Raw genomic sequence first — 23419 nt, forward strand, 5'->3', positions numbered from 1 at the left:
TATTCTTTGTTTCTTTGTTGTTTTGCTCTGTTCTTTGCTGGATATTCTTCTTTGACATTTTTGGTGTTTGATTGATTTATAGAAGGGCATTTCGGGATGAGCTTGCATTGCTTCAAAAGACAAGGCATCCAAATGTGGTCCAGTTTTTGGGAGCTGTAACTCAAAGTAGCCCAATGATGATTGTCACTGAATATTTGCCCAAGGTTTACCTCGATGTTTAAATACTTCTGCGAACAAAACTGACATAACTGTATCTAGTATGATTGCCTCTTTCAATGCCTTTGGATTATGTGGTTACCAGTTATTTCTTCTCTCTGATTTTTTTTCTTAAAAAACTTTGTTTATTCATGCAATTTGATAGTTGATGAACCTCCTAAGTTTCCCGTGTAATTAAATTGGTTAGAATTTCCGTAGGCTCCTTCACTTTGCAAGGAAGGTAAGGGAAATAAAAATAAAGCACACATAAATAATTTCTGTAACAATTACGGACGATGATTACATTGCTAACCTAAAAACTTCTTAAATTTAGTAATTAAATTTTGGGCTGATGTTCTCTGTGCTGCAGCGCAGCCTGCACCCAGACACATGGGCCTGCCATTTAGGGGGGCAGGGTGGTTATTTCGCCCACCCCCATGTGTCTGGGTGCAGCCTGCGCCCCCGGCACAGAGAACATTTGGCCTTAAATTTTACTTCATTTTCCAATTAGATTCCTTGGATTTGAAAAGGAAAATGTTTATTCCATTTGAAGAATTCAATTGCCATAATTGGTAAGATTTGAGGTTAGTTATACAATCATGATTACAGAAGTTTCTTTTTTCATTTTTAAATTATTTTCACTTCCCTATATTTTCCTTTGCATGCAACTAGACAGAATCGTAAAGGATAATTTACTCAGGTGAGGTGATTTTGAAATTACATGTTGACAAATATGACAAATAGGTGATAGTGTTTATGGTCATAGGGGAGCCAAGTAATGTAGGTTGGTGAAGCCTGAGGACTTTTCCACAAATAATTGTTGTGGAGAGAGAGAGATGGTAGGGAAAAGATAGGTTCTATTGTTAAAGTTTTCTGCATTATATAAAATCCTGCATAAGATTTTTTTTGGGTGAACAAAAAATTCATTACCAAAAGGAGGAGAAAAATCAGGGGGTTAGAGCGGGGAGAAACAAGACAGAAATTAAAAGCAAAGCTCACCCCTTAAGCATGGGGGGGGGGGGAGAGAGAGAGAGAGATGTTGTTGATTGAGTTAGAAGTGAGCAAGATTGAGATGGTAGGGAAAAGGTAGGTTCTATTGTGAAAGTTTTTTGCAGCATATAAAATCCAGCATAAGATTTTTCTTTGGGTGAATAAACAATTCATTACCAAAAGGAAGAGAAAAATCATGGAACTCCCCAAATTAGAGGGAGGAGAAACATAACAGAAATAAATTGCAAAGCTCACCCCTTAAGAAGGGGGGGGGGGGGGTGGGGTGTGTGGGATGGAGCAGGGAAGGAGGGAGACCCCAGGAGAGACAACAATAAGCCTGTTCTTTGGGGAGCTAGTACAACTAGAAGAGATCCTTGCAACTTTAATTTTGACATAAAAAACTATGGAGTCCCAGATCTGAAGGAAGATTTTTGAATTAGTGGACCATTTCCTGATTTTGAGTTCCATCCAAATATGAGAGATGGCCGCTCCAAAAACAAGCTTTCCCACCACAGCATAGACAGACTTGCCGCCAAATGTCATATCTACCCAAATCCATTCCAGTTGAAAGGGTATAGTTATTCTTCTCCTTTGCCAACGCTTTGCAAGAAGCCCAGACCAAATCGTGGAGGAGAAGGGACAAGCGAAACATAGGTGGTTGACATCTTGGGAAACATTCCAATAGAGACAGCTGGCTGGAGTTACAAAAATCTGCTGGTGGATGAGGAAAGTCTGTGTTAGGAGGCAATTAGGGAGGGCGAGGGATGTGGCCCTTGAACCAAACCAACTTGCGCCAAGGAGAGATAGGGGCATGAAATCTGATGAGGTCCTTTGCTAACTTAGAACTGAATAAGCCTGAGGCCAAGCAACTATATCGCCTGAACCTAAAGGTCTTCTTGGAATGGATGGCGATGAACTCCAAATGTCGGCCAACTAGGGAGAGGGTCTTAACCATCAATGATGACTATGGCACTAACTAGGGAAGGAGCACAACCAAGGGGTGCCAATGATCAAGCCAGATACGTGCATAGTTATCAAAGCGGGAAGGCGACCATGGCGTTTTAGAGGGTAAAAAAACAAGGCGACACCGACATGGCGGCAAGGCGCCCGCCGTGGCGATCAAGGAGTCTGGACGCCATGGCGACGCCTTGATAACTATGGATACTAGTGGAGACACCATCCTCAATCTGAAAGATATCAATCCCAAGAGCAAAAGGCCAGAAATTTTGAGGATCTTCTTCCAAACCCAAGAAGCATCAGAGCAAAGAGCAATGGTCCAATGGTCATTATGGAGCAGGTCAACGTTTATCGAGTCAACCCAAATACTTTTTTTTTATTCACAAGCTTCCATATCAATTTGAGCATGCCAACAAAATTGACCTCTTTAATTCTTCTTCGACCAAAAACCCCTCGTCTTTGGGAGGGCAAACAAAAGTCGAACTGAATTGGCGAAGTTATCTAAAAGCTTCAGACCCTTTCCAAAGAAGGGCACACATAAGAGATTCCAGGTCCTTGATGGTGGATTGTGGCAGCCCAAAAATACTAGACCAATAGATGTAGAGGATTGGAGGACAAATATTGAGTCTTCTGTTCCACCTTCTAAGGGTAAGGTGATGAGGTTGTCAGATGAGGATTATGCTCGGGTCACTTAATTTCAGATCTCTCAGTCTTCTACATCCTCCACTGCTACTCTTTCCCAGGCAGGTAATTCTACTGCGTGTTTCTCATCTTCCCGCCCCTGGTTCATTGATTTGGGTGCGTTTGATCATATGTTTAGTGTGTTAGGTAATTTTTGTTCCTTTCAGTCTACCGAATCTAGTGTTACCTTGGCTGATGGTTCCTTTGCCAAAGTCACTGGCATGGGCACTATTTGTCCCACTAATTCTTTGTTCCTGTCTTCTGTTCTTTATTTACCTGACTTACCTTGTAACTTACTTTCTGTCAGTAAAATTAGTAAATCCTATATTTGTTCCATGGCATTCTTCCCTGATTCTTATGTTTTTCAGGATCTTACGACGAAGAAGATGCTTGGTAGAGGACGTGAGAAAGGGGGTTGTACCTTCTTGACGACTCTCCTTCCGTTGCTTGCTCCAGTGTTCTGTCTCCACACCAAGTTCATTGTCGGTTAGATCATCAATTGTTGTAGAGCTTACAGAAGTTAGATCCTCGTTTTCGTTCTCTTTCTAGTTTAGAGTGTGAGTCATGTCAGTTTGGAAAGCTCCACCGTATGAGTTATTCCCCTAGAGTCAATAAATGGTTTGTGAACCCTTTTTCTTTAGTGCATTCTGATGTAAGGGGACCTTGTCCTGTAACTTCTAAGTTAGGATTTAAATATTTTGTTACCTTTGTTGATGACTATTCTAGAGTCACATGGATTTATTTAATGAAGCATCGTACCTTTGTTAATGAAATTCAGACTCAGTTCAATACCAATATTCATGTTTTACGTAGTGATAATGCACTAGAGTATTTTTCAGCCCTTTTAATTCCTTTATGGCTGACCGTGATATGTTGCATCAATCTTCCTGTCCAGCTACACCCCAACAAAATAGTGTGGCTGAACGGAAGAATCGACATCTTATGGAGGTGACTTGCTCCATCCTTTTTCAAATGAAAGTACCTAAAATATTTTGAGCTGATGCTGTTTTGACCGCCTGTTTTCTTATAAATCGTATGCCATCTTCTGTGTTACAAGTTGGATTCCTTATTCTCTTTTATTTCTGACTAAACCGCTTTTTGTTTTACCACCTCATGTTTTTGGCTATGTTTACTTTATTCATGATCGTCGTCCATGGCTGTGCAAGTTAGATCCCAAAGCCATTAAGTGTATTTTCTTGGGATATTCACGGACTCAAAAAGGTTATCGGTGTTATTCTCCTATTCTTCAAAAATATTTTGTCACTGCTGATGTTTCCATTTTTGAGTCCACCTCCTATAGTGATGATTCTTTTGTTCCCTCTGAGTTGGACAATGGGATACCTTTGTATGTGGTGTAGCGCTCTGTTTCACAGGTTCCACCAGCTACAGTTTCATCACCACCTCCCCCACCTCCACCTCCACCTCCATCTCCACCTATTCGGCCAGCACGTCCTCCGGTTTGGTTCACGTTTGTTCGTCTTCCTCGTGTTGATGCACCACCCCCGGCCTCTACTGATCCTCAGGGACCTACTTTGTCTATCAATCTTACCCCTTAGTTAAGTATTCCTATTTTAGTTCTGAATATTCCCATTGCCCATCGTAAGGGTGTTCGTAGCTGTACTCAACATCCTTTGTCTAATTTTGTGTCTTATGCTAGTTTGTCTGCTAACTTCTCTTTTTGTCTCTTTATTATTGAGTCTTATCCTACTCCTAAGTCTGTTTCAAAGGCATTATCCCATTTTGGTTGGAGGACAGCTATGGAGGAGGAATTGTCGGCTTTGGCTGAAAATCACACTTGGGATTTGGTGCTTTTACCTGCGGGCGCAAAGTCCGTTGGTTGTCGGTGGGTGTATGTTGTGAAGGTGAGTCCGGATAGCTCCTTGGCTCATTTGAAGGCACGGTTGCTTGCAAAGGGTTATACCCAAGTTTATGGGGTTGACTATCTGGATACATTTTCACCAGTTGCCAAGCTTACCTTTGTTCGTCTCTTGATTTCTCTTGCGGCTTCACATCACTGGCCTCTTTTTCAGTTGGATGTGAATAATGCATTTCTTCATGGTGATCTCCATGAAGAGGTTTATATGGAGTAACCTCCGGGGTTTGTTGCTCAAGGAGAGTCTAGTTTGGTTTCCAAACTCAAGAAATCATTGTATGTTCTGAAGCAATTTCCTAGAGCATGGTTTAGGAAGTTTTCTGATGTGGTTTTGGAGTTTGGGCTAACTTGGTGTGTTAGTGATCATTCGGTGTTCTACTGATATAGCAAGGCTGGCAGGATATTTTTGGTGGTATATATTGATGATATAGTCATCACTGGTGATGATGCTGAAGGTATTAAGCAGCTGAAAATACACTTGCAACATAAGTTTCAGACGAAGGATCTTGGTAGGTTGAAGTATTTCCTTGGAGTTGAGGTTACTCAGTCTAGCAAAGGTATTTCTCTTTCCCAGATAAAATATGTTCTTGACCTACTTACAGAAACAGGTATGCTTGGGTCTAAACCTTTAGATACTCTAATGGATCCGAATGAAGTTAACAGGTGACAGTGGTGATGCTCTTGATGATCTGGAAAAAATCGAAGACTTGTTGGTAAATTGAACTATCTGACTATATCTCGACCGGACATTGCCTTTCCGGTCAGTGTGGTGAGTTAGTTTCTGTCCTCTCCCAGGACTTCGCATTGGGATACTGTGATTCGGATTTTGAGATACCTCAAGAAGGCCCCAGGCTGTGGTCTACTCTATACTAACCATGGTCATGGGCGTGTTTAGGGATTTTGTGATGCAGATTGGGCCGGTTCTCCTTTGGATAAGAGATGATCCATGGGTATTATGTCTTTGTGGGAGGAAATTTGGTGTCTTGGAAGAGTAAGAAATAGCTAGTGGTAGCCAGATCTAGTACAGAATCGGAGTATTGGGCTATGGCCCAGGTTACTTGTGAGTTGATGTGGATGAAGGAGTTGTTGGCTGAGTTGAAGTTTTTGGACAGGACACTTGTACAACTGTGGGGTGATTATCAAGCTGCTATCCACATTGCTTTCAACTCTGTGTTCCATGAAAGAATAAAACACATAGAGGTTGATTGTCATTTTGTACGAGAAAAACTACAAGAAGGTCTTATTGCCCCACAACATGTTCGTACAGGAGAGCAACTTGTCAATGTTTTTACCAAGTCTTTGGGGAGTGTGAGAATTTATTATATTTGTAACAAGCTGGGCATGATTAACATATATGCTCAGCTTGAGGGGGAGTATTAGAGATCGAGAATATGGGTCTCGGTATTAGCGCCTAGTGCTAATACCGAGATAGGTTTAGTAGGGGTATTTTGGGGTTTTCTCTTCTTTGTATTAGCTTTGCCCTATTATTAATACATATTGGTGAAGAGGGGAGAACAATTCATTCGATTGTTCTCCCCAAAGGATTACAGTCCATCGGCTTCTTCTTCCTTCTTCTTTCTCTTCTCTTCTTCTAGTTCCTTATTATTTACATCAAACAACATGGAACAAGTAACCTCCATGGCACTAATACCGAGATAGGTTTAGTAGGGGTATTTTGGGGTTTTCTCTTTTTTGTCCTATTATTAATACATATTGGTGAAGATTCGATTGTTCTCCCCAAAGGATTATAGTCCATCGGCTTCTTCTTCCTTCTTTCTCTTCTCTTCTTCTAGTTCCTTATTATTTACATCAAACAACATGGAACAAGTAACCTCCATTAGATGTCGATTTTTTCTTTCTGTCGCACCATTTTGTTATGGTGTGTCAGAACAGGAAGACTAGTAGACCATACCATGCTGAACGCCTGAACCTTAAATGCAGAAAAAGGAGTAGAAAAGTACTCTTCCAAATTACGTAAGACTTTCACATTCACACCAAACTGTGTTCGAAATTTAGAAACAAAAGCACACAATATAATAAATAATTCAGACCGACTTTTCATTAAATATAACCAAGTAATCCTTGAATGGTCATCAACAAAAGTAACAAAGTATTTAAAACCCAAGTTTTATACTACAGGACACAAACCCCAAACATCAGAGTGAACCAAAGAAAAAGGAGAAATAGAATGCTTATTGACTCTAGGGGGTAACTCACACGGTGGAGTTTCTCAAACTGACAGGACTCACATTCAAGACAAGAAAGAGAATTAAAACGTGAATCTAATTTCTTAAGAATTTCCAAGGAAGGTTGACCAATCCAACAATGAATCTGATGGTGAGAAGCAACATTGGAGCAAGCAACAGATTGAGAGCCGTCAAGTAGATACAACCCCCCTGACTCACGTCCTCTACCAATCGTCTTCTTCATAGCAAGATCTTGAAAAACACAAGAATTGGGATAGAATGTCACTGAACAATTAAAAATATTAGTTAATTTACTTACAAACATAAGATTAAATGGAAAATTCGGAAGGTAGAGAACTGAGGACAGGGACAATGAAGAATTAGGATGAATAGTACCGGTGCCCTTAACCTTTGCTAAATACCCATCAGCTAAGGTAACACAGGCTGATGATGGAGATAAAGAAGAAAAGATACCTAACATTCCTGACATGTGATCTGATGCCCCTGAATCAATGATCCAGGGACAGGAAGCAGCGGAAAGGCATGCAGTGGTATTATCTGTCTTAACCAAAGTAGATGTAGAAGTAGGCTGTGAAATCTGGAACTGGTTGTACCATGCATACTCTTCGTCTGGCATAACAATCACCTTATCCTCAGAAGGTTGAGACTCAGGGGCTGAATCACTACTTGCAGCGGAATTTGCAAACTGCTGCTGTCCAGGCTTCCCATGAAGCTACAAAATCTCTGAATGTGGCCAGGTTGACCACAATGATGACAAGTCTGGACAGCATCCGATCCATCAGAAGAGGCATTAAACTGCCCATAACTTTGGCTGTTACCTTGCTAAGTTGGACCTCTTCCTGTACCACGACCATCTCCACGACTAGTCCCACGTCCACGACTTTCCCCATGGCAATCACCATCTTCACGGCCACCACTACCAGCCCCAGTTTATGAAACTAGAGCCGAACTGTCAACTGCTGGTGTGGAATCACAAGATACACGAAGAACACGGCAAACGTATCTGTTAGAGAGGCAATATTCTCACCACCAAGAATTTATGATCTAACAGACTCATACTCCTGTCCGAGTCCTCCCTAAAATCCCATAACAACCAATTGTTCTCTTTGAACTTGCATTTGTTTCACATCTGAAGAAATAGGAAGAAGGGCATTCAATTCTTCATACATTCGCTTAAAATCAGCAAAACACTGGGTGATGGAACGCCCCTTTCTTTCAGTCTGATAGAACTCCTGTGATAATTCATAAATTTTTGATAGATTATTTTGACCAGAATAAAGTACTCCTAAATAATCTAATAAATCTTGAGGCAGTGTCGATGTGAGTAACCAAATCCACAATATGGTTCTCCATCGAGTTCAACATTGACCCAAGAATTCTTGCATCCACAAAACTAGGTTTTTAGCGGTAGGTGAAATTTTCAACTTTCTAATTCTGGGTTTTTTCTCAAATCTAAAAATTCCATTAATCTTAATATGTAAAACATTGTTAAAAATCAAAAGTGCGGTAAAATATTCATCTGTTTTGATATAAAAGATTATTTTCATTTGGAGCGATTTTGACAGTACACACACACACACCAAATAATGTTTGACCAAAATAACTCCTTCGATAAGAATCAGATTCACGCAATCTTGAATTTGTTGGGAAGCTGGTTTTATGCTCTACCTAATACGAAAAGTACAACAACAACAACACAACCTTATCCCAGCTAAATGGGGTCGGCTACATGAATCCTTTAAAAAACAAAGTAGGGAAAATTGAGGTCCTCATAAAGGAAAAGGAAAGTAAGAGAAACTTAACAGAAATTGGATAAGAAAGGTAAGTAATGGAAAATGAAAGATGAAAGTAAAAGGAAAGAGGATAGCCCAGGAATTTAGAAAAATCTCAGCTACATGGTGTTGATAACGTGGATCCTTGCTCTCCAATAGGCTCTATCTGAGGTCATACTCGGTATAAGACCTAGATTATGCATGTCATTCTCCACAACCTCACCTATGGTCATTTTAGGCCTGCCCCTAGCTCTTTTAGCTTCCTCAATCGGCATCAGATCACTTCTCCTTACTAGGGCATCCTCTAGCCTCCGTTCAGTCCGCTGTACATGGCCAAACCACCTCAGGCAACATTCTCGGAGCTTGTCGCTGATTGGGCCGACTCCCACATCCGCTCTAATATGTTCGTTTAACACTTTATCCTTCCTAGTTTTGCCGCACATCCATCTTAACATCCTCATCTTTGCAACACACAACTTTGCTATATGGTACTTCTTAACTGCCCAACATTCCGCCCCATACATCATAGCCGCCCATAGCCGTCGGACAAGAGTCCTGTAGAACTTTCCTTTAAGCTTTAAAGGAATGTGTCGGTCACACAGAACTCCAGACGCACCTCTCCGCTTCATCCATCCTACTTTAATTCTTTGTGAAACATCATCATCTATGTAACCTTCTTTGTGTATGATAGACTCCAAATACCTGAAATAGTCACTTGGCGGTATCTCTCGCTCCTCAATTTTCACCATGTCATCATCCATCATAGTGTGACTAAAGTTTCACATCATATACTCAGTCTTTGATTACTAATCTTAAAGCTTCTTGTTTCCAAGGTCGATCTCCACAACTTTAACTTAGCGTTAATCCCTGCTTTTGTCTCATCCACCAAAACGATATCATCAGTGAATAGCATACACCACGGTACCTGGTCTTGGGTGTTCTTGGTTAATTCATCCATGATAAGCGCAAACAAATAAGGGCTTAGGGTTGATCCTTGATGTAACCTAACTGTTATTGGGAATTCCTTGCCCTAGCCCCCCCATTGATCTCACACTAGTCACCACACCCTCATACATATCTTTAATTACCTCTATATTGATATAGGTTTATTTCCAAATTGGGCTTCTTTCACTAGTCACCATACCCTCGTACATATCTATGATGTGTGGTGTCTTGATGATTAATGTTGTTAACCGGTTCGGTCATATTTGAACCATGTCCATTTAGAAGTTTGCAAATGTGCTCATCCCATCTCCTCTTACTAAAACTCTTCCATCTTCCCTTTTATACATCTCACCTGGACAAAATCTCTACTCTTCCTTTCTCTCATTTTAGCTATTTTATCAATAACTTTTTCCCCTTCCTTTGTGTTAAGACTTAGAGTTCCTCATATTTCCTTGCCCTAGCCATCCTCATTTTAGCTATTTTCTGTTTCTGGAGTCTGTTGCCATGTCTTAAACCTCTATTTCTTGGTCTTGATGGCTGCTTGTACCTCCTCATCCCACCACCAAGTCTCCCTAGGGGTCTGACGCCTATCCTTTGCTTCTCCTAGCACATTTTTAGCCACCCTCTTAAGACAAGTCATCATCTTGTTCCATGTCACATTGGTGTGTCCCTCAAAGTCCCACTTTCCTTGTTGGACCATATTTTCAGTAAATGTGCCTAGGGACTCCCCTTTTAGTCTCCACCATCTTATCTTAGGGTCTATAGGTTCCCTCCTCTTACGCTTCTGTGCACTGAGATACATATCTAGGATCATCAGTCTATGTTGGGTGGTTAGACTCTCCCCAGGAATTACCTTACAATTCTTACACAACATTTTGTCTGCCCTTCTGGTTAGGAAGAAATCTATTTGACTGGTATAAATCCCACTTTTGTAGGTAACTAAGTGTTCCTTACTTTTTTCAAAGAAAGTGTTCACAATGGATAGATCACAAGCTACCGCAAGTCTAGGGTTGAGGCCCCCTCTTCATTCCTCTCTCCAAACTCCGAACCTTCCAGGGACACCATCATAGCCTCTACAATCGCTCCCAACATGGCCGTTCAGGTCACTTGCAGTGATCATTGATTCATCTTGACCAAAACCTTGCATTAACTCATCCAAGTGGTCCTAAAATTGGCACTTACTACTTTCATCCAATCCTATCTGGGATGCGTAAGCGCAAACGACATTGACAATGTCATTCACCAACACTAGCTTGATGGATATATCCTATCGCTCAATCTTTTGACCTCCACTACATCTTTCTTTATATCATTATCCACCATTATCCTCACTCCGTTTCTATTACTTTAGTCTCCCGAATACCAAAGTTTGAAGTCGTCCAACATGTTAGCTTTGTTACGCTTCCATCTAGTCTTTTGGATACAAGCAATATTAAATTATTATCCTTCATCTGCTCATGACATCTATCAACTCCATGCTCTTACCCGTTAAGGATCCAATGTTCCAGGTAGCCAATCTAATCCTACGCTTCTGGGCTGGCAAATTTCCTCACTTGCCCTTGCCTACTTATCACCGCATCAGGGCGTCGATGCGGCGCCTCGCTTATGAGGGATGACCTAGCCAGGTAAGGACGAGAAGACATGATAACAAGAAAAGAGCAAGAAGTCAGAAACCAATAGGATTCATGCGAAACGGTGATTGGCTGAATGCATAAAAGTGCCGGCTGCCTACCTGACGCACCACTATTGGAAAATAAGATTATAATAGATAAGAATATCCAGAAGGGTACTTAATGCATTAGAAGACACTTACTCAACCGGGAAAAGGTGCAAATACTAACGAATCAAGATATCGAGATGATACAACAATGTATATAACTACACAAAATAATGTTAGAAAGCATAAACATTTGATATATATCCCGTAGCCTCCCAAACCAAAAGAAAAGATCACACAGTGTGATATAAATGCTTGCAGTTCAAACACACAAATAAGCAAGTTGATTAAGCAGGTGACTAAGCAGTAGATTAGTCAATATATATGCCTTCAGTTCAAACATACAGATAGTGGAACGCACCATAATATGTGCACTAGGATCTAGCAGGGCAAAGCGTAAGTAGATAAATAACTATTGTGAACAATAGTAGAATTCGTGCAAGTGTAAGTATAGCATGATATCTCTAATCTCCACCACAAGGAATATTTGATAAATTGAGATATACGACGTACAGTGTAAGAAATAAATAGCCAGCAAAATATGGAAATAAAGGAGATAATGTCACTGTGAAGTGGTAGTTACTCATGAAAAAATAAAACCATTTGACTAGTCGAACTTCTTAGAGAACAAGAACATTTCTTTAAATCGAGAGCAGTTTAATTATTTATTGATAAGATCATATTTTCCAAGAACAGTATAAATCAAATGTGAGACTAGGTATACCATGACAATGACCAATTCCAACAACAGTATAAACCTACTGTATGTTTTGATTGATTCATACTTCCAATAGCTTGCTTCTTCAGTTCTAATGTTTTCTAGTTTTATGTTGATTTGTGATGAATTGATGTGGCTTAATATTGATTTTTGATGATTTAATGTGACATAGTGTTAATTTTTGATGACTTGATGTGGCTTTATGTTTATTTTTGATGATATAAGGTATATATTGTAATATACTAAATAATGTGGCTTAATGTTTAGTTTTGATGATTTAAGGTATATATTGTAACATAGTAAATAATGTTAGAAAAGAGGGGAACTAAAAAATAACACTTGGATGCCTTGGTCGCCTAGGCAATACCTAGGCGGGCTCCTTGTCACCTAAGCGCTTAGGCACCCATCCACTGCCTTTGGTCGCCTTGCCGCCTTGACAACTATGTTCTTTGATTCTATTTTGTTTTATTTGATAAGCTAAATATTAGCTTTATTTTAATTTGAAATTACTTTGCCTATGCTGGTGCAGGGGGATCTTTGTGCATTCTTGAAAAGAAAAGGGGCATTAAAGCCAATAATAGCAATAAAATTTGCTCTTGATATTTCAAGGTTCATTACCTGCTTTATGTGCTTAATTTCTATCTCTTCTATTTTTGCCATTGTGAACAATTAATAAGTGAAGCATGATTTTAGATTGTTCATGCATTCTTATTGTGGCAATAGAAACCAAAATGATGAGGGAAGAAGGCAGAACCAGCTATTGAGGGACCGGATGGCTTTGTTATACTCTGGATTAAACATATATTAAATAAATTTAATTTTTAACAAATATTTTTAATTTTTTTGAAAGTGGAGAATATGTCTAAACTGGGAATGGCTTTCTGTAAATTTGAAAATGTTCTTAAATATGATGACAAATTAAGCAACAGAATATGGTAGAGAAATGTAACTGGATTTTTTTTTGGGTAAATAAAAAAATTCCATTACCAAAATCCCCGAAGAGGAGGGAAAGAAAAAAAGGGGAGGGGGGAGGATACACAGGAGAAGGGGTGTGGGAGCTATACAAACCACAAGCCCTAAGGAACCGAGCGGTGAGACTAGAAAAGAGAAATATCTAGACCCCAGGAGACAACACTAAGCCTGTTCCTTGGGGAATCACAAAGGGAGCCATGAGGGAGCATGTGAAGTTTGCTCGTTTGGAGCTGACATCAAAGAAGGTTTTTAATTATTGCAGTAACTAGTTTTACCATTTAAAACATCTGGCTATAGACTTGATACCATTCATTGGACAAAGCTATTTGTTTAAGATGGAAGGCGAAGATATGGGCCAAAGCTATTTCTCTCATGGCTATGCCATGTCCGCTTCCTTCTGCTATTTTTTGGTCATTATTACCCTAAATTGAGAAAGACGAACAATATTTTTGTATAATGCAGTGATGCCGACTGGAGAGAAGGGAGTAAATTATAGACAAAAGCACTAAAACTTTCACTATAAATGTCATTTGATTTGCAGAAGAGGCGTATATGGAAAATTCAAAACAGAGAATTCAGAAAGGAGATGAATTGGAATTGGGTCATTTGTAAAGCTTTTACTTTGCAACATGTTTTAGCGATGAAGAAGTTAGTTTGCTCAGCTGGTATCGGTTCCATGGAAGGTTGGTGCTAGGAACCTAGACACCTTGAATCGAGTCTTCTTACCTTCACCTTGCACAAATAAAGGGCACTCCTTCCATCCCCTCTCTTATGATAGTGCCACACTCTGCAATTGTATTATAGTGGGACCCCTATATATATATTGGGTCTTTCTAGGCGCTACTATGCCTAGTGAAGTATAATGTTTCCACTTGGCAGTACATGGGTTAGTCCATGTGATAGAGGACCCCTTGTACATCTCAATGGCAAAATTTTAGTTCAAAGTAAGCAAGGAAAGTTTCTCAAACTTTGTTTTAAAGCTTTAGTAAAATTGCCAAAATGCCATCAAATGAACATGAATATAAAATACAAAATGACTTCTTTTGTACTTTTAGCTTCTTCCTGTACTCATTATAAGCTGAAATTGTACCAATGAGATGCTTGCATGGTCCTCTATCACATGGACTAACCTAGGGCTGCAATTGGGTTGAGTTGGGCTGGACTTTTTAAAACCCCAGCTCAACCCTAAGTCCCCTTAGCTGGGCCCAGGCCAGGCTGGGCTGAGTTAGATTTTAGGTTAAGAAAGTGGGTAAGAAGAGGAGAAGAAGTTGGAGGAAGAGGAAGAGAAGAGAGGAAGGAGACAAGGAGAAGGAAGAGAAACTATTTCTTTTGTCAATAATGTGTTGGAGATTATTCTCTCCAAACCTATATTACTCAAATAACAACTCTTAACATATTACATCCAACCTCCCTAGGGAGGTAAAAGGTAAATGGAAGAAATTACATAATAAGGGAACTAGATAAGGTCCAGTTCCTAAAGTACCCCTAGGACATAAATTCTAATAACTCTAACACTCCCCCTCAAGCTGGAGAATAAATGTCATGCATTCCCAGCTTGCATAGGAGAGTACCAAACTGAAGAGAGGCAAGTTCCTTGGTGAAGATGTCTGCCAGTTGATCACCAGTCTTTACAAAAGGAGTACAAATGCAATTATAGTCTATCTTCTGCTTGATGAAGTGTCGACCAACTTCAATGTGCTTGGTTCTGTCATGTTATACTGGATTGTGGGCAATACTGATTGCATCCTTGTTGTCACAGTAGAGTCTCATAGGGCCTTCAGTGTCAAACCCCAGTTCCTAAACTAGTCCTTTCAACCATCTGAGTTCACACTCTCCATGAGCCATAGATCTAAATTCTGCCTTGGTACTGAATCTAGCTACAGCCGGCTGTTTTTTGCTTCTCCATGTAACCAAGTTACCTCCCACAAAGGTACAATAACCGGAGGTAGACCTCCTGTCTGTGATGCATCCAGCCCAATCAGCATCAGTAAAACTTTCCACTCTCAGGTGGTTGTGCCTGGCATACAACAGTTGCACGACTTCAAATATCTAAGAATACGATACACAACATCTAAATGGCCACTCTTGGGGGCATGCATAAATTGGCTCACTACTCCCACTGCATAGGAAATATCTGGGCGTGTCATAGAAAGGTAAATAAACTTCCTAACTAGCCTCTGGTACTTTCCCTCATCAACAAGAGGACCACAATCTTCTCCTAGTTTGTGATTCTGCTCAATAGGAGAACTTGCTGGTTTGCAGCCTAACATCCCTGTCTCTGTCAGCAAATCAAGCACAAACTTTCGTTGACATATGTTGATTCCTCTTTTGGTCCTTGATACTTCAATGCCTAAGAAATACTTCAAGGGACCCAGATCTTTGATTTCAAACTGTTTAGCCAATTAGATTTTCAGTTTATCTATGTCAGCCATGTCATCCTCAGTGACTATAATATCATCAACATAGACAATGAGGGCTGTGATGGTATCTTTGCCCCGCTTGGTAATGAGAGTGTGGTGAGCTTGACTCTAGGAAAATCCATTCTTCAGAATAGCCTGTCGGAAGTGCTCAAACCATGCCTTTGGTGACTGTTTGAGTCCATAAAGTGCCTTCTTGAAGAGACACACCTTCCCTTCAGCTGAAGGTATTTTGAAGCCTGGCGGGGGTTGCATGTACACTTCCTCTTCCAAATCACCATGAAGAAAGGCATTCTTCACATCTAACTGATATAATGGCCAATCTTTATTGGCTGCCAATGATAAAAGAACTCTTATAAAGTTGTGCTTAGCCACAGGAGCAAATGTCTCCTGATAGTCAATCCCATAGACTTGACTGTACCCCTTGGCTACCAACCGTGCTTTGTTTTTCTCAACAATGCCATCGGATTTATACTTAATTGTATTGGCCCATCTGCATCCAACTGGGACACGTCCCTTGGGAAAATCTACCAATTGCCAAATACCATTCTTTTCAACAGCCATCATTTCCTCAGACATAGCTTGTCTCCACTTTGGGTCAGATATAGCATCAGTAACATTCCTAGTAATAGAAGCTGTAGAAAGAGCAGCAATAAAGGCAAAACCTGTAGGAGAAAGAGCATTATAGGAAACAAACTGGGTTGTAGGATTAGTACAAGCTATTTTCCCCTTTCTAACAGTAATAGGAAGGTCTAAATCAGATGGAGGAGAAGGGATATCACCTGATCGAGGAGAATAAATCTTAGGATGTGGATCTAGATCCAAAGAGGACTCTTGGTAGGTCTTCTTTCCTTCATTATGCAAGCCTTCACCTCTCTTGTATTTAATGTGGTAATCCTTCTTCTTACCCGGACCACTGTCAATACCCAAATCTGTATTCACATCCACACCCACAGTGTCACACCCCGGCCCGGTTAATAAGGCCCTAGTGTGATTGGATGCCATCCGACATCAAATCAATCCCAAGGATCGCAAGTGCAATACCCTATTCACAACAATTATAACAATATAGTAATTTAAACACAACGGAAGAGATTAAATAATAAGGATAACATCAGTAATAGGGAAGACTAAGTGATAATTCATTTATATAAATATATTTAAAGCTTGAGTTACAACTGTACAATTCCCCAAAAGTAACCCAAGACACGTTTACAAACTATAATAGCATTTCTATACAAAAGTGGGTATAAACACAAAAGAGGAGGGTAGAAATAGCTTAGACTGTTAGGCCAGGATCAAGAGAAGGCACAATCATCACATGTGCACGAAGCATCATGCATCGCATACATCAGAGCCTCAACTCCAACACCCGAAGGAGAATCCAAGGCAGAGGCAGCTCCAAGAGAAACACCAGCAGTCGTAGCCAAGTCATCTGAAAAATAAGGATATCCACAGGGGTGAGCTCCACTGAGCCCAGCAAGGGAAACACACAAGCAAATGCAAATAGTCTATGATGAATGACCTAAAACTAAGTATGCTCCTAATATCAATACTAAGTCTCATGGAGTATAAATGCTACTGTATTATGTATGATATCCTCGGTCCCGGAAACACAAACTAAACATCAGTTACCCAAGTGATACCACTCTACCTCGGTGGGGACCTGCCAGCTCAGGTATTTCGCATCTGACGCCAATGAACCCCCAAATGTTAACCCTACTGTTTGTTCCCATTCCTGTAGTACTCTTTGGATATGGGACAGTGAATGGCATCCCGGAATCATCCCTTCGAACCTACCACGGGTTATCCAACACCTCTCTCCTGTTGGTAAGGGCCGTAGTGTTGGGTTCATGCCAATCCTAACCATATGCATACTAACATGATGGCAAATGATTCAATATCAAATAAATAAGTAATTCTGTCCAGCAATATCAGTAGCAATAACAACTTCAAAGATTGAGTAATATATGCATATGCAACATGAAAATGCACCCTAACATCATACATCATTTAATGCAAATAAGGAAAAGCTAGAAAACTAGGTGATCAATATATTAACATGATGCATGATATGGCAAACAATAACAAATAGAAATTAATACAACAAATATACTGAAATTAAGTCCAAAATCCCCTTACCTACAGTTGGATGTTTGGTACCAGTAAGTAGATGATCCAACTCCCAAATAAACCTCACCAAAAAGATAATTACAGTCCTAAATAAACAGTAAACACCATGAATCAGATCCTAGAATAAGCTTAGGCCAAACCCTTAGCAATTAAGTCTAAAACCATCATAATAAGGTGAACCAGATTCACAGCAGGGACCAACCGGTCGACCATAGGGTTGCCTACAACTCCATCCGGTGGGTAAAACAGAAAAGGGGCTTAGGTTGCACAGTTATGGATCTTGACATGCACAGGGTCAATTTAAAAAATTAGTATAGAGCGAAGGACGAAGAATAGCAATTGGGTCAAGGCAACCCTAAAACATGATGGGTTTAAGGTCCTTACAATCTATTACTTAATTTCCTATGCTAGGGTTGGTATTGGTCAAGAATTCATCAAGAAATTAAGAAGAAGAAGAGAAATTGGGAAATTAGATTTGGGGTTGGGTGACCTACCGAAAAATAGGATGGAGGAGGTGATGGCAGCCCCAAATCCTAGCTCTCCAAATCAAATCCCCTTATTCCAAGCTCCAAGTAGAACAAAACCTTAAGCCCTAGCCTTCCTTCTCTTCTTTTTCTCTTCTTCTCCTTAGGCAGAATCGGTTTTGGCTTTGGTAGAAATGAAGTGTAAAACTAAGTTTTATATATATACTAAGCCATATTAAGGCATGTTTACTTAGGTCCCTATAAAATTGGTTTGTCGAAACACTTCTCTAAACAGATTTTAAATAGATTAAACTACAAAAATACCTATATTTAAGTCAGATTACTATTGTCATGTGACATATACAGGAATCCGGTTGGGGTTAGCTATGGAAAGTTGGATTTCGGGCTCGGAATGTGGGTCCCACAAGAGGAAATTACCCTTCTGTCCCTAATATTCTAATTAAGCAATTATACTATATATACATACAAGAACAGATTCTTACCTATAATCTGGCCACAGAAATTGAGAGCTTCCGCATGTGGTCGACCCAGCACGTTTGACATATGTAGCTCAGATGCAGGGACCCGGCAGGATCTTCGTATTCAAGAATGGCTAATTGTGTTGGCTCCCCGGAATCCTCCATAGGTAAGTCAATGGATTGGTCCGAATCCACCACTGATGCAGCCCACAACATTGAAGCTAGCATAGGCACTGAACCAGAACCTGAAATCACACAAGTTCCAAAGTTCAAATTTGTAGTAGATTTCACATTCCCCCCTCTTTATAAGAATTTCGTCCCTAAAATTGACGTACTTGGTAGATCGAAAAGAAAGAGGTATCTTTCTTGCATCAAGTCTTCCTGCTCTCGGGATGCTTCAGCAGAAAAGTGGTTACTCCATCTGACCTTAACATAAGAGATGGTATGGTTCCTCAGGTTGTGCTCCTTTCTATCAGGGATTTCTTCAGGTACCTCCTCATAAGCATAGTTCAATATCTTGCGATATATCGATATCTCGGGTCTACTGAGATATCCGAAATATTCGAAATATACCAAAATTTCGCCGAAATATGGTATTTTTTCTTCCATATTTCGGCCCTCCATCTCGATGGGTTTTTGGCCATATTAAGGCCTGATACTTCATGTACACCCTTATTTAAGCTAAATAAACACATTTAACTTTCATATTGTAAAAAAAATGAACTCAAAGTGGTGTTTTGGGTTTGCACCCTTGATTGACTGTATACGGTCGGACCCTGATGTATAAAATAGCTAAATACATATTGTTTAAGTACTAAAAGACATAATAAGAAATTTAAACAAAGTAATGAAACTAAAATAAATCAAAAGTAGCCTTTAGTTTAAACTTTAAAGTTTAAACTCATAAAGTCATAAGTACATAAGTCATAACTCATAAACTTCATAATAGTCAATAGTTCAATACTCAATACACAAAGTATTTCTACGAAATTTACCGAAATATACCGAAATGTACTGAAATTTACCGAAAAATACTGCTCAATACACAGTATTTCTACGAAATATACCGAAATTTCTACGAAATTTGAACTTTTTTCAATTCGGAAGCCCATCTCGTCTCCGTAGTGTCGAAATTTCCGAAATTTTGACGATATATCTCGAGATTTTGTACCATGCTCATAAGTTAGATCAGCAATAAGTTCAGCCGGTTGCTCAGGCATTACACATATGACGCTACTGAACTCCCAATGACTAACCCTACTGTTTGTTCCCATTCCTGCAATGTTCTTCGGATATGGGACAGTGAATGGCATTCCGGAATCATCCCTTCGGACTTACCACGGGTTATCCAACACCTCTCCCCTGTTGGTAAGGGCCTTAGTACTGGATTCATGCCAGTCCTAACCATATGCATTTCTAATATGATGGCAATATGCATTCATAAGAGTAATACAGTAAGCTGTCCAGTAACATCATCATAAACCAAGTAATTCCAAGAACAAGTAATATATGCAGTGCAATATGAGGATGCAACCTAATTCATGCACAACTAATGCAAATAAGATTAAAGCTAACAAACTATATGAATAGAGTTATAAAAATGATGCATGGTATGGTAGTCATAATAAATCAGAAATTAATAGCACAAACACACCAAATTAAACTCAAATTCCCTTACCTAAAGTTGGATGAGTATCTAAACTAAATTAGCTTCCAATCCCTCAATAATTACTTTAATAAGTTGGCTTTACAGTCCTATATAAGCATTAAATAATGTGTATTAGTTATAATAGAAGTCTAGGTCAAAACCCCTAAGAAACAGTCCAACAAAACACAGCAGAGGGGCAGCCGGACGTCCGGCTGGATGCCTGCAACAGCATCCAGCTGGACTTCCAGAATTTGGGTTTTTACTCCAATGGCCTGGATCCTTACATGCAGAGACCCAATTTGATAAAAGAGTGTACAGTTAAAGTGGGTTCAGTGTATTGGGTTAATTGAACCCAAAATTACTTTCCAATTTAGGGATTTAACCCATTGTTTATCAATTTACTAGGTGTTGGTTTGAATTGGGTTTTATACCCAAGAAAGAGGAAGTTAGAAGAGAGATTAGGACTGAATAACAGTATGGGGACTGATTCCTACCTGAAATAGGCAGGTGAACCCAATGGCAACCCCAATTTCCAAAGCTTGATGTGTGTTCTTCAAGCTCCAAGCTCTAACTCCAGGCCCTAACCCCTAAGTCCTCTTCTTGTCCTTCCTTTCTTTCTTCTCCTTTCTTTCTCCTCTAGCTGAATCGGTTTTGGTAGGAAATGAGAAAAAAAATGAAAACTAAGGATAAGAAGTCCTTATATAGTAGTCCGTAACTGAGGCATGTTTGGCTTGGCTATGAGGAATTAGTTTTTGAAATGTGATTCTCAAATCTGTTTTTATAGAAATAATTACATAACAGCCTACATCTAAGTCATATAGGCTATGTCATGTGACACACACAGGGATCCAGCTGAGGTAGACTATGGGAAGCTGGATTCCATATTGGGATGTGAGTCCCACAAGGGTAAATTACCATTCTGCCCCTAATACATAATTTAAACAAATAAACTATATATAAACATATAGGAATAGAATAATACTTACAATTCAGTCTATGAAATGGAGAGTTTCTGCATGTGTGCATCCAAGCATGTCTGACATGCAGCACAGATGCAGGCAGCCTGCAGAATCCTCAGAGTCAAGAATGGCTTGCTTTGACGATTCCCCGGAATCCTCCATAAGTGAGTCAGAGAATTGATCTGCATCCTCCACCGATGTAGCCCACAGCATCGAGGCAACCATCGACAATAAACTAGAACCTGAAATCACACAAGTTCCAAAGTTCAAATTTATAGTGGATTTCACACTCTCTTTCCCCAATTCACACAATTTCAGTATTCAGAGATAAGGGCTTAAGGCTGATCCCTAATGTAACACGATCGTAATTGGGAATTCCTTGCCCTGACCTCCCACAGATCTCACACTAGTCACCACTCCCTCATACATATCTTTAATTACATCCACATATTTACTTGACACCCCTCTCTTCACTAGAACATGCTGGATTAAATCTCTAATGACTCGGTCATAGGCTTTTTTCTGGTCAATAAAGACCATATGGAGTTCCTTCTTGCTATCTCTATATCTTTCCATGAGTCTCCTCAATAAGTAGATAGCTTCTATCGTGGATCTACCTGGCATAAAGCCAAAATGTTTCACCGGGATTTGAGTCTCTCGTCTCAAACGGGCTTCAATAACCTTCTCTTAAAGTTTCATAGTATGACTCATTAGCTTTATGCTTCCATAATCTCTCATCTACCCCATTTCATTTTATTTTGCAGGGGAATGAATTATTTGCATGAGAATAAGCCTGAAGCTATAATTCACCGTGATCTTGAGCCTTCGTAAGTTCTATTCTTTGACTATCTCATATTCCTTGAATTTCATATGTAATAGAAATTCACACTCAAACTGAATACTCCGAAACTATCTGAACTTTTTTTTTTTTGTTGCCTACGAGTGCGATAACAGAAATATATTGCGGGATGATTCTGGACATCTAAAAGTTGCAGACTTTGGAGTTAGCAAGCTGCTCAAATTTGCAAATACTGTTAAAGAAGACAAGCCTCCGATGTGTGGCCTAGATGGAGCTTGTATGTGTGCTTTTATCTGAAGTTACTTTTTTTTGGGTTGTTTGTATGATAATCTAACTTCTTCATGAGGAGACGCTTAAAAAAAAGGGGCGTACCCAGTGCATGAGGCTCCAGCCAGAGGGTGTCATAATGTAAGCAGCCTTACCCCTGCTTTGCAGGAGATGCATGTAATTATTGACATGGTATTGTCTATGAACATATACTATCCCTGTGAAGTGTGTCATTTGGGCCATTGTTTATGCAGTTTTGTTATTGAGTTTTTCGGTAAAGGATGTGTAGTCTGTGTGTTCTTGTGTATTTGAGCTTTGAGTTTTGAGGGTAAAAGAATTTACAATATTCTATATTTTCTTTAGAGGTGTCCTCCATTACCATACAGGAGATGCCGTTGGAATTTTTTTGATTGGAAGAAGCTTGTTTATAAATATAGGGCGTACGCAGTGCAGGAGGCTCCCGCCACTGCGGGTCTGGGGAGGGTCATAATGTATGCAGCCTTACCCCTGCTTTGCAGAGAGGCTGTTTCCAGACTCGAACCCATGACCACTAGGTTGCAATGGAGCAACTTTACCGGTGCACCAAGGCCCGCCCTTTTGGTGAATTGTCATTTTGGGTCTTGGTTTAGTATTAGGGTTTGCTAGAGTGGTTCTGGACATATTATTAAGTTATGTTTATGTTATAGTTGTCAATATTCCTTGTTTAATTTCTACTTTTAGTCCTGCTCCTTTGGGTTGTTCTTTTGGACATCATTTCATTGGTCATACATCCTTGTTTTCCTTGATTTGGTCTCGTTCGAATAGTTATTAGTTGCCTTTCCAAGGAGACCAAGGTCTGCTGTTTGGGAAACCAGGAACTGAGATGTTAGTACGGTATTTTTAAATTCATCATTTATTTATACTCATTCTTTTTAATTTATGAAGATGAAAATGAAAAAAAATTCTATTGCTTTGGGGAACGATTCTCATTTTGAAAGTGCCATTGCGTTCAACTTCCAAGCAAGGATTTAAACTTGGGACCAAAGATTGATTCAACCTCGTCGGATCTGACCGGAGTCAAAAAGGCCATGTGTTATAATATTTGGTAAATATGATTATTGGAGTATTTATCTGATTGCTGGATTGGTGCCAGCTGATCCTGATATGTATCTGCCAATTTGTCGATCCATCCTGATTCGTGGGGAAAAATGCTTAGCGGTATTTGATTGCCCAGTGTTTTTAGATGT

At 39.8% G+C, this 23419-nt stretch overlaps 1 protein-coding gene across 3 annotated transcripts in view; it reads left to right on the plus strand.

The window, feature by feature from the left end:
• The window catches only part of LOC122640845 (integrin-linked protein kinase 1-like), a 129879-nt gene that overhangs the window by 55965 nt on the left and 50495 nt on the right, over positions 1 to 23419 (plus strand). For 2 of the 3 annotated variants that reach the window (XM_043834104.1, XM_043834102.1), the window contains exons 5-8: positions 83 to 203; positions 12585 to 12664; positions 21892 to 21954; positions 22082 to 22203. In XM_043834104.1, the coding sequence (XP_043690039.1) occupies positions 83 to 203; positions 12585 to 12664; positions 21892 to 21954; positions 22082 to 22203 (386 nt within the window). The remainder of the gene's footprint in view (positions 1 to 82; positions 204 to 12584; positions 12665 to 21891; positions 21955 to 22081; positions 22204 to 23419) is intronic. The other variant, XM_043834103.1, reaches the window with a different exon arrangement.

Source organism: Telopea speciosissima, chromosome 9 (genome assembly GCF_018873765.1).
Source record: "Telopea speciosissima isolate NSW1024214 ecotype Mountain lineage chromosome 9, Tspe_v1, whole genome shotgun sequence".
Taxonomy (NCBI): Eukaryota; Viridiplantae; Streptophyta; class Magnoliopsida; order Proteales; family Proteaceae; genus Telopea; species Telopea speciosissima.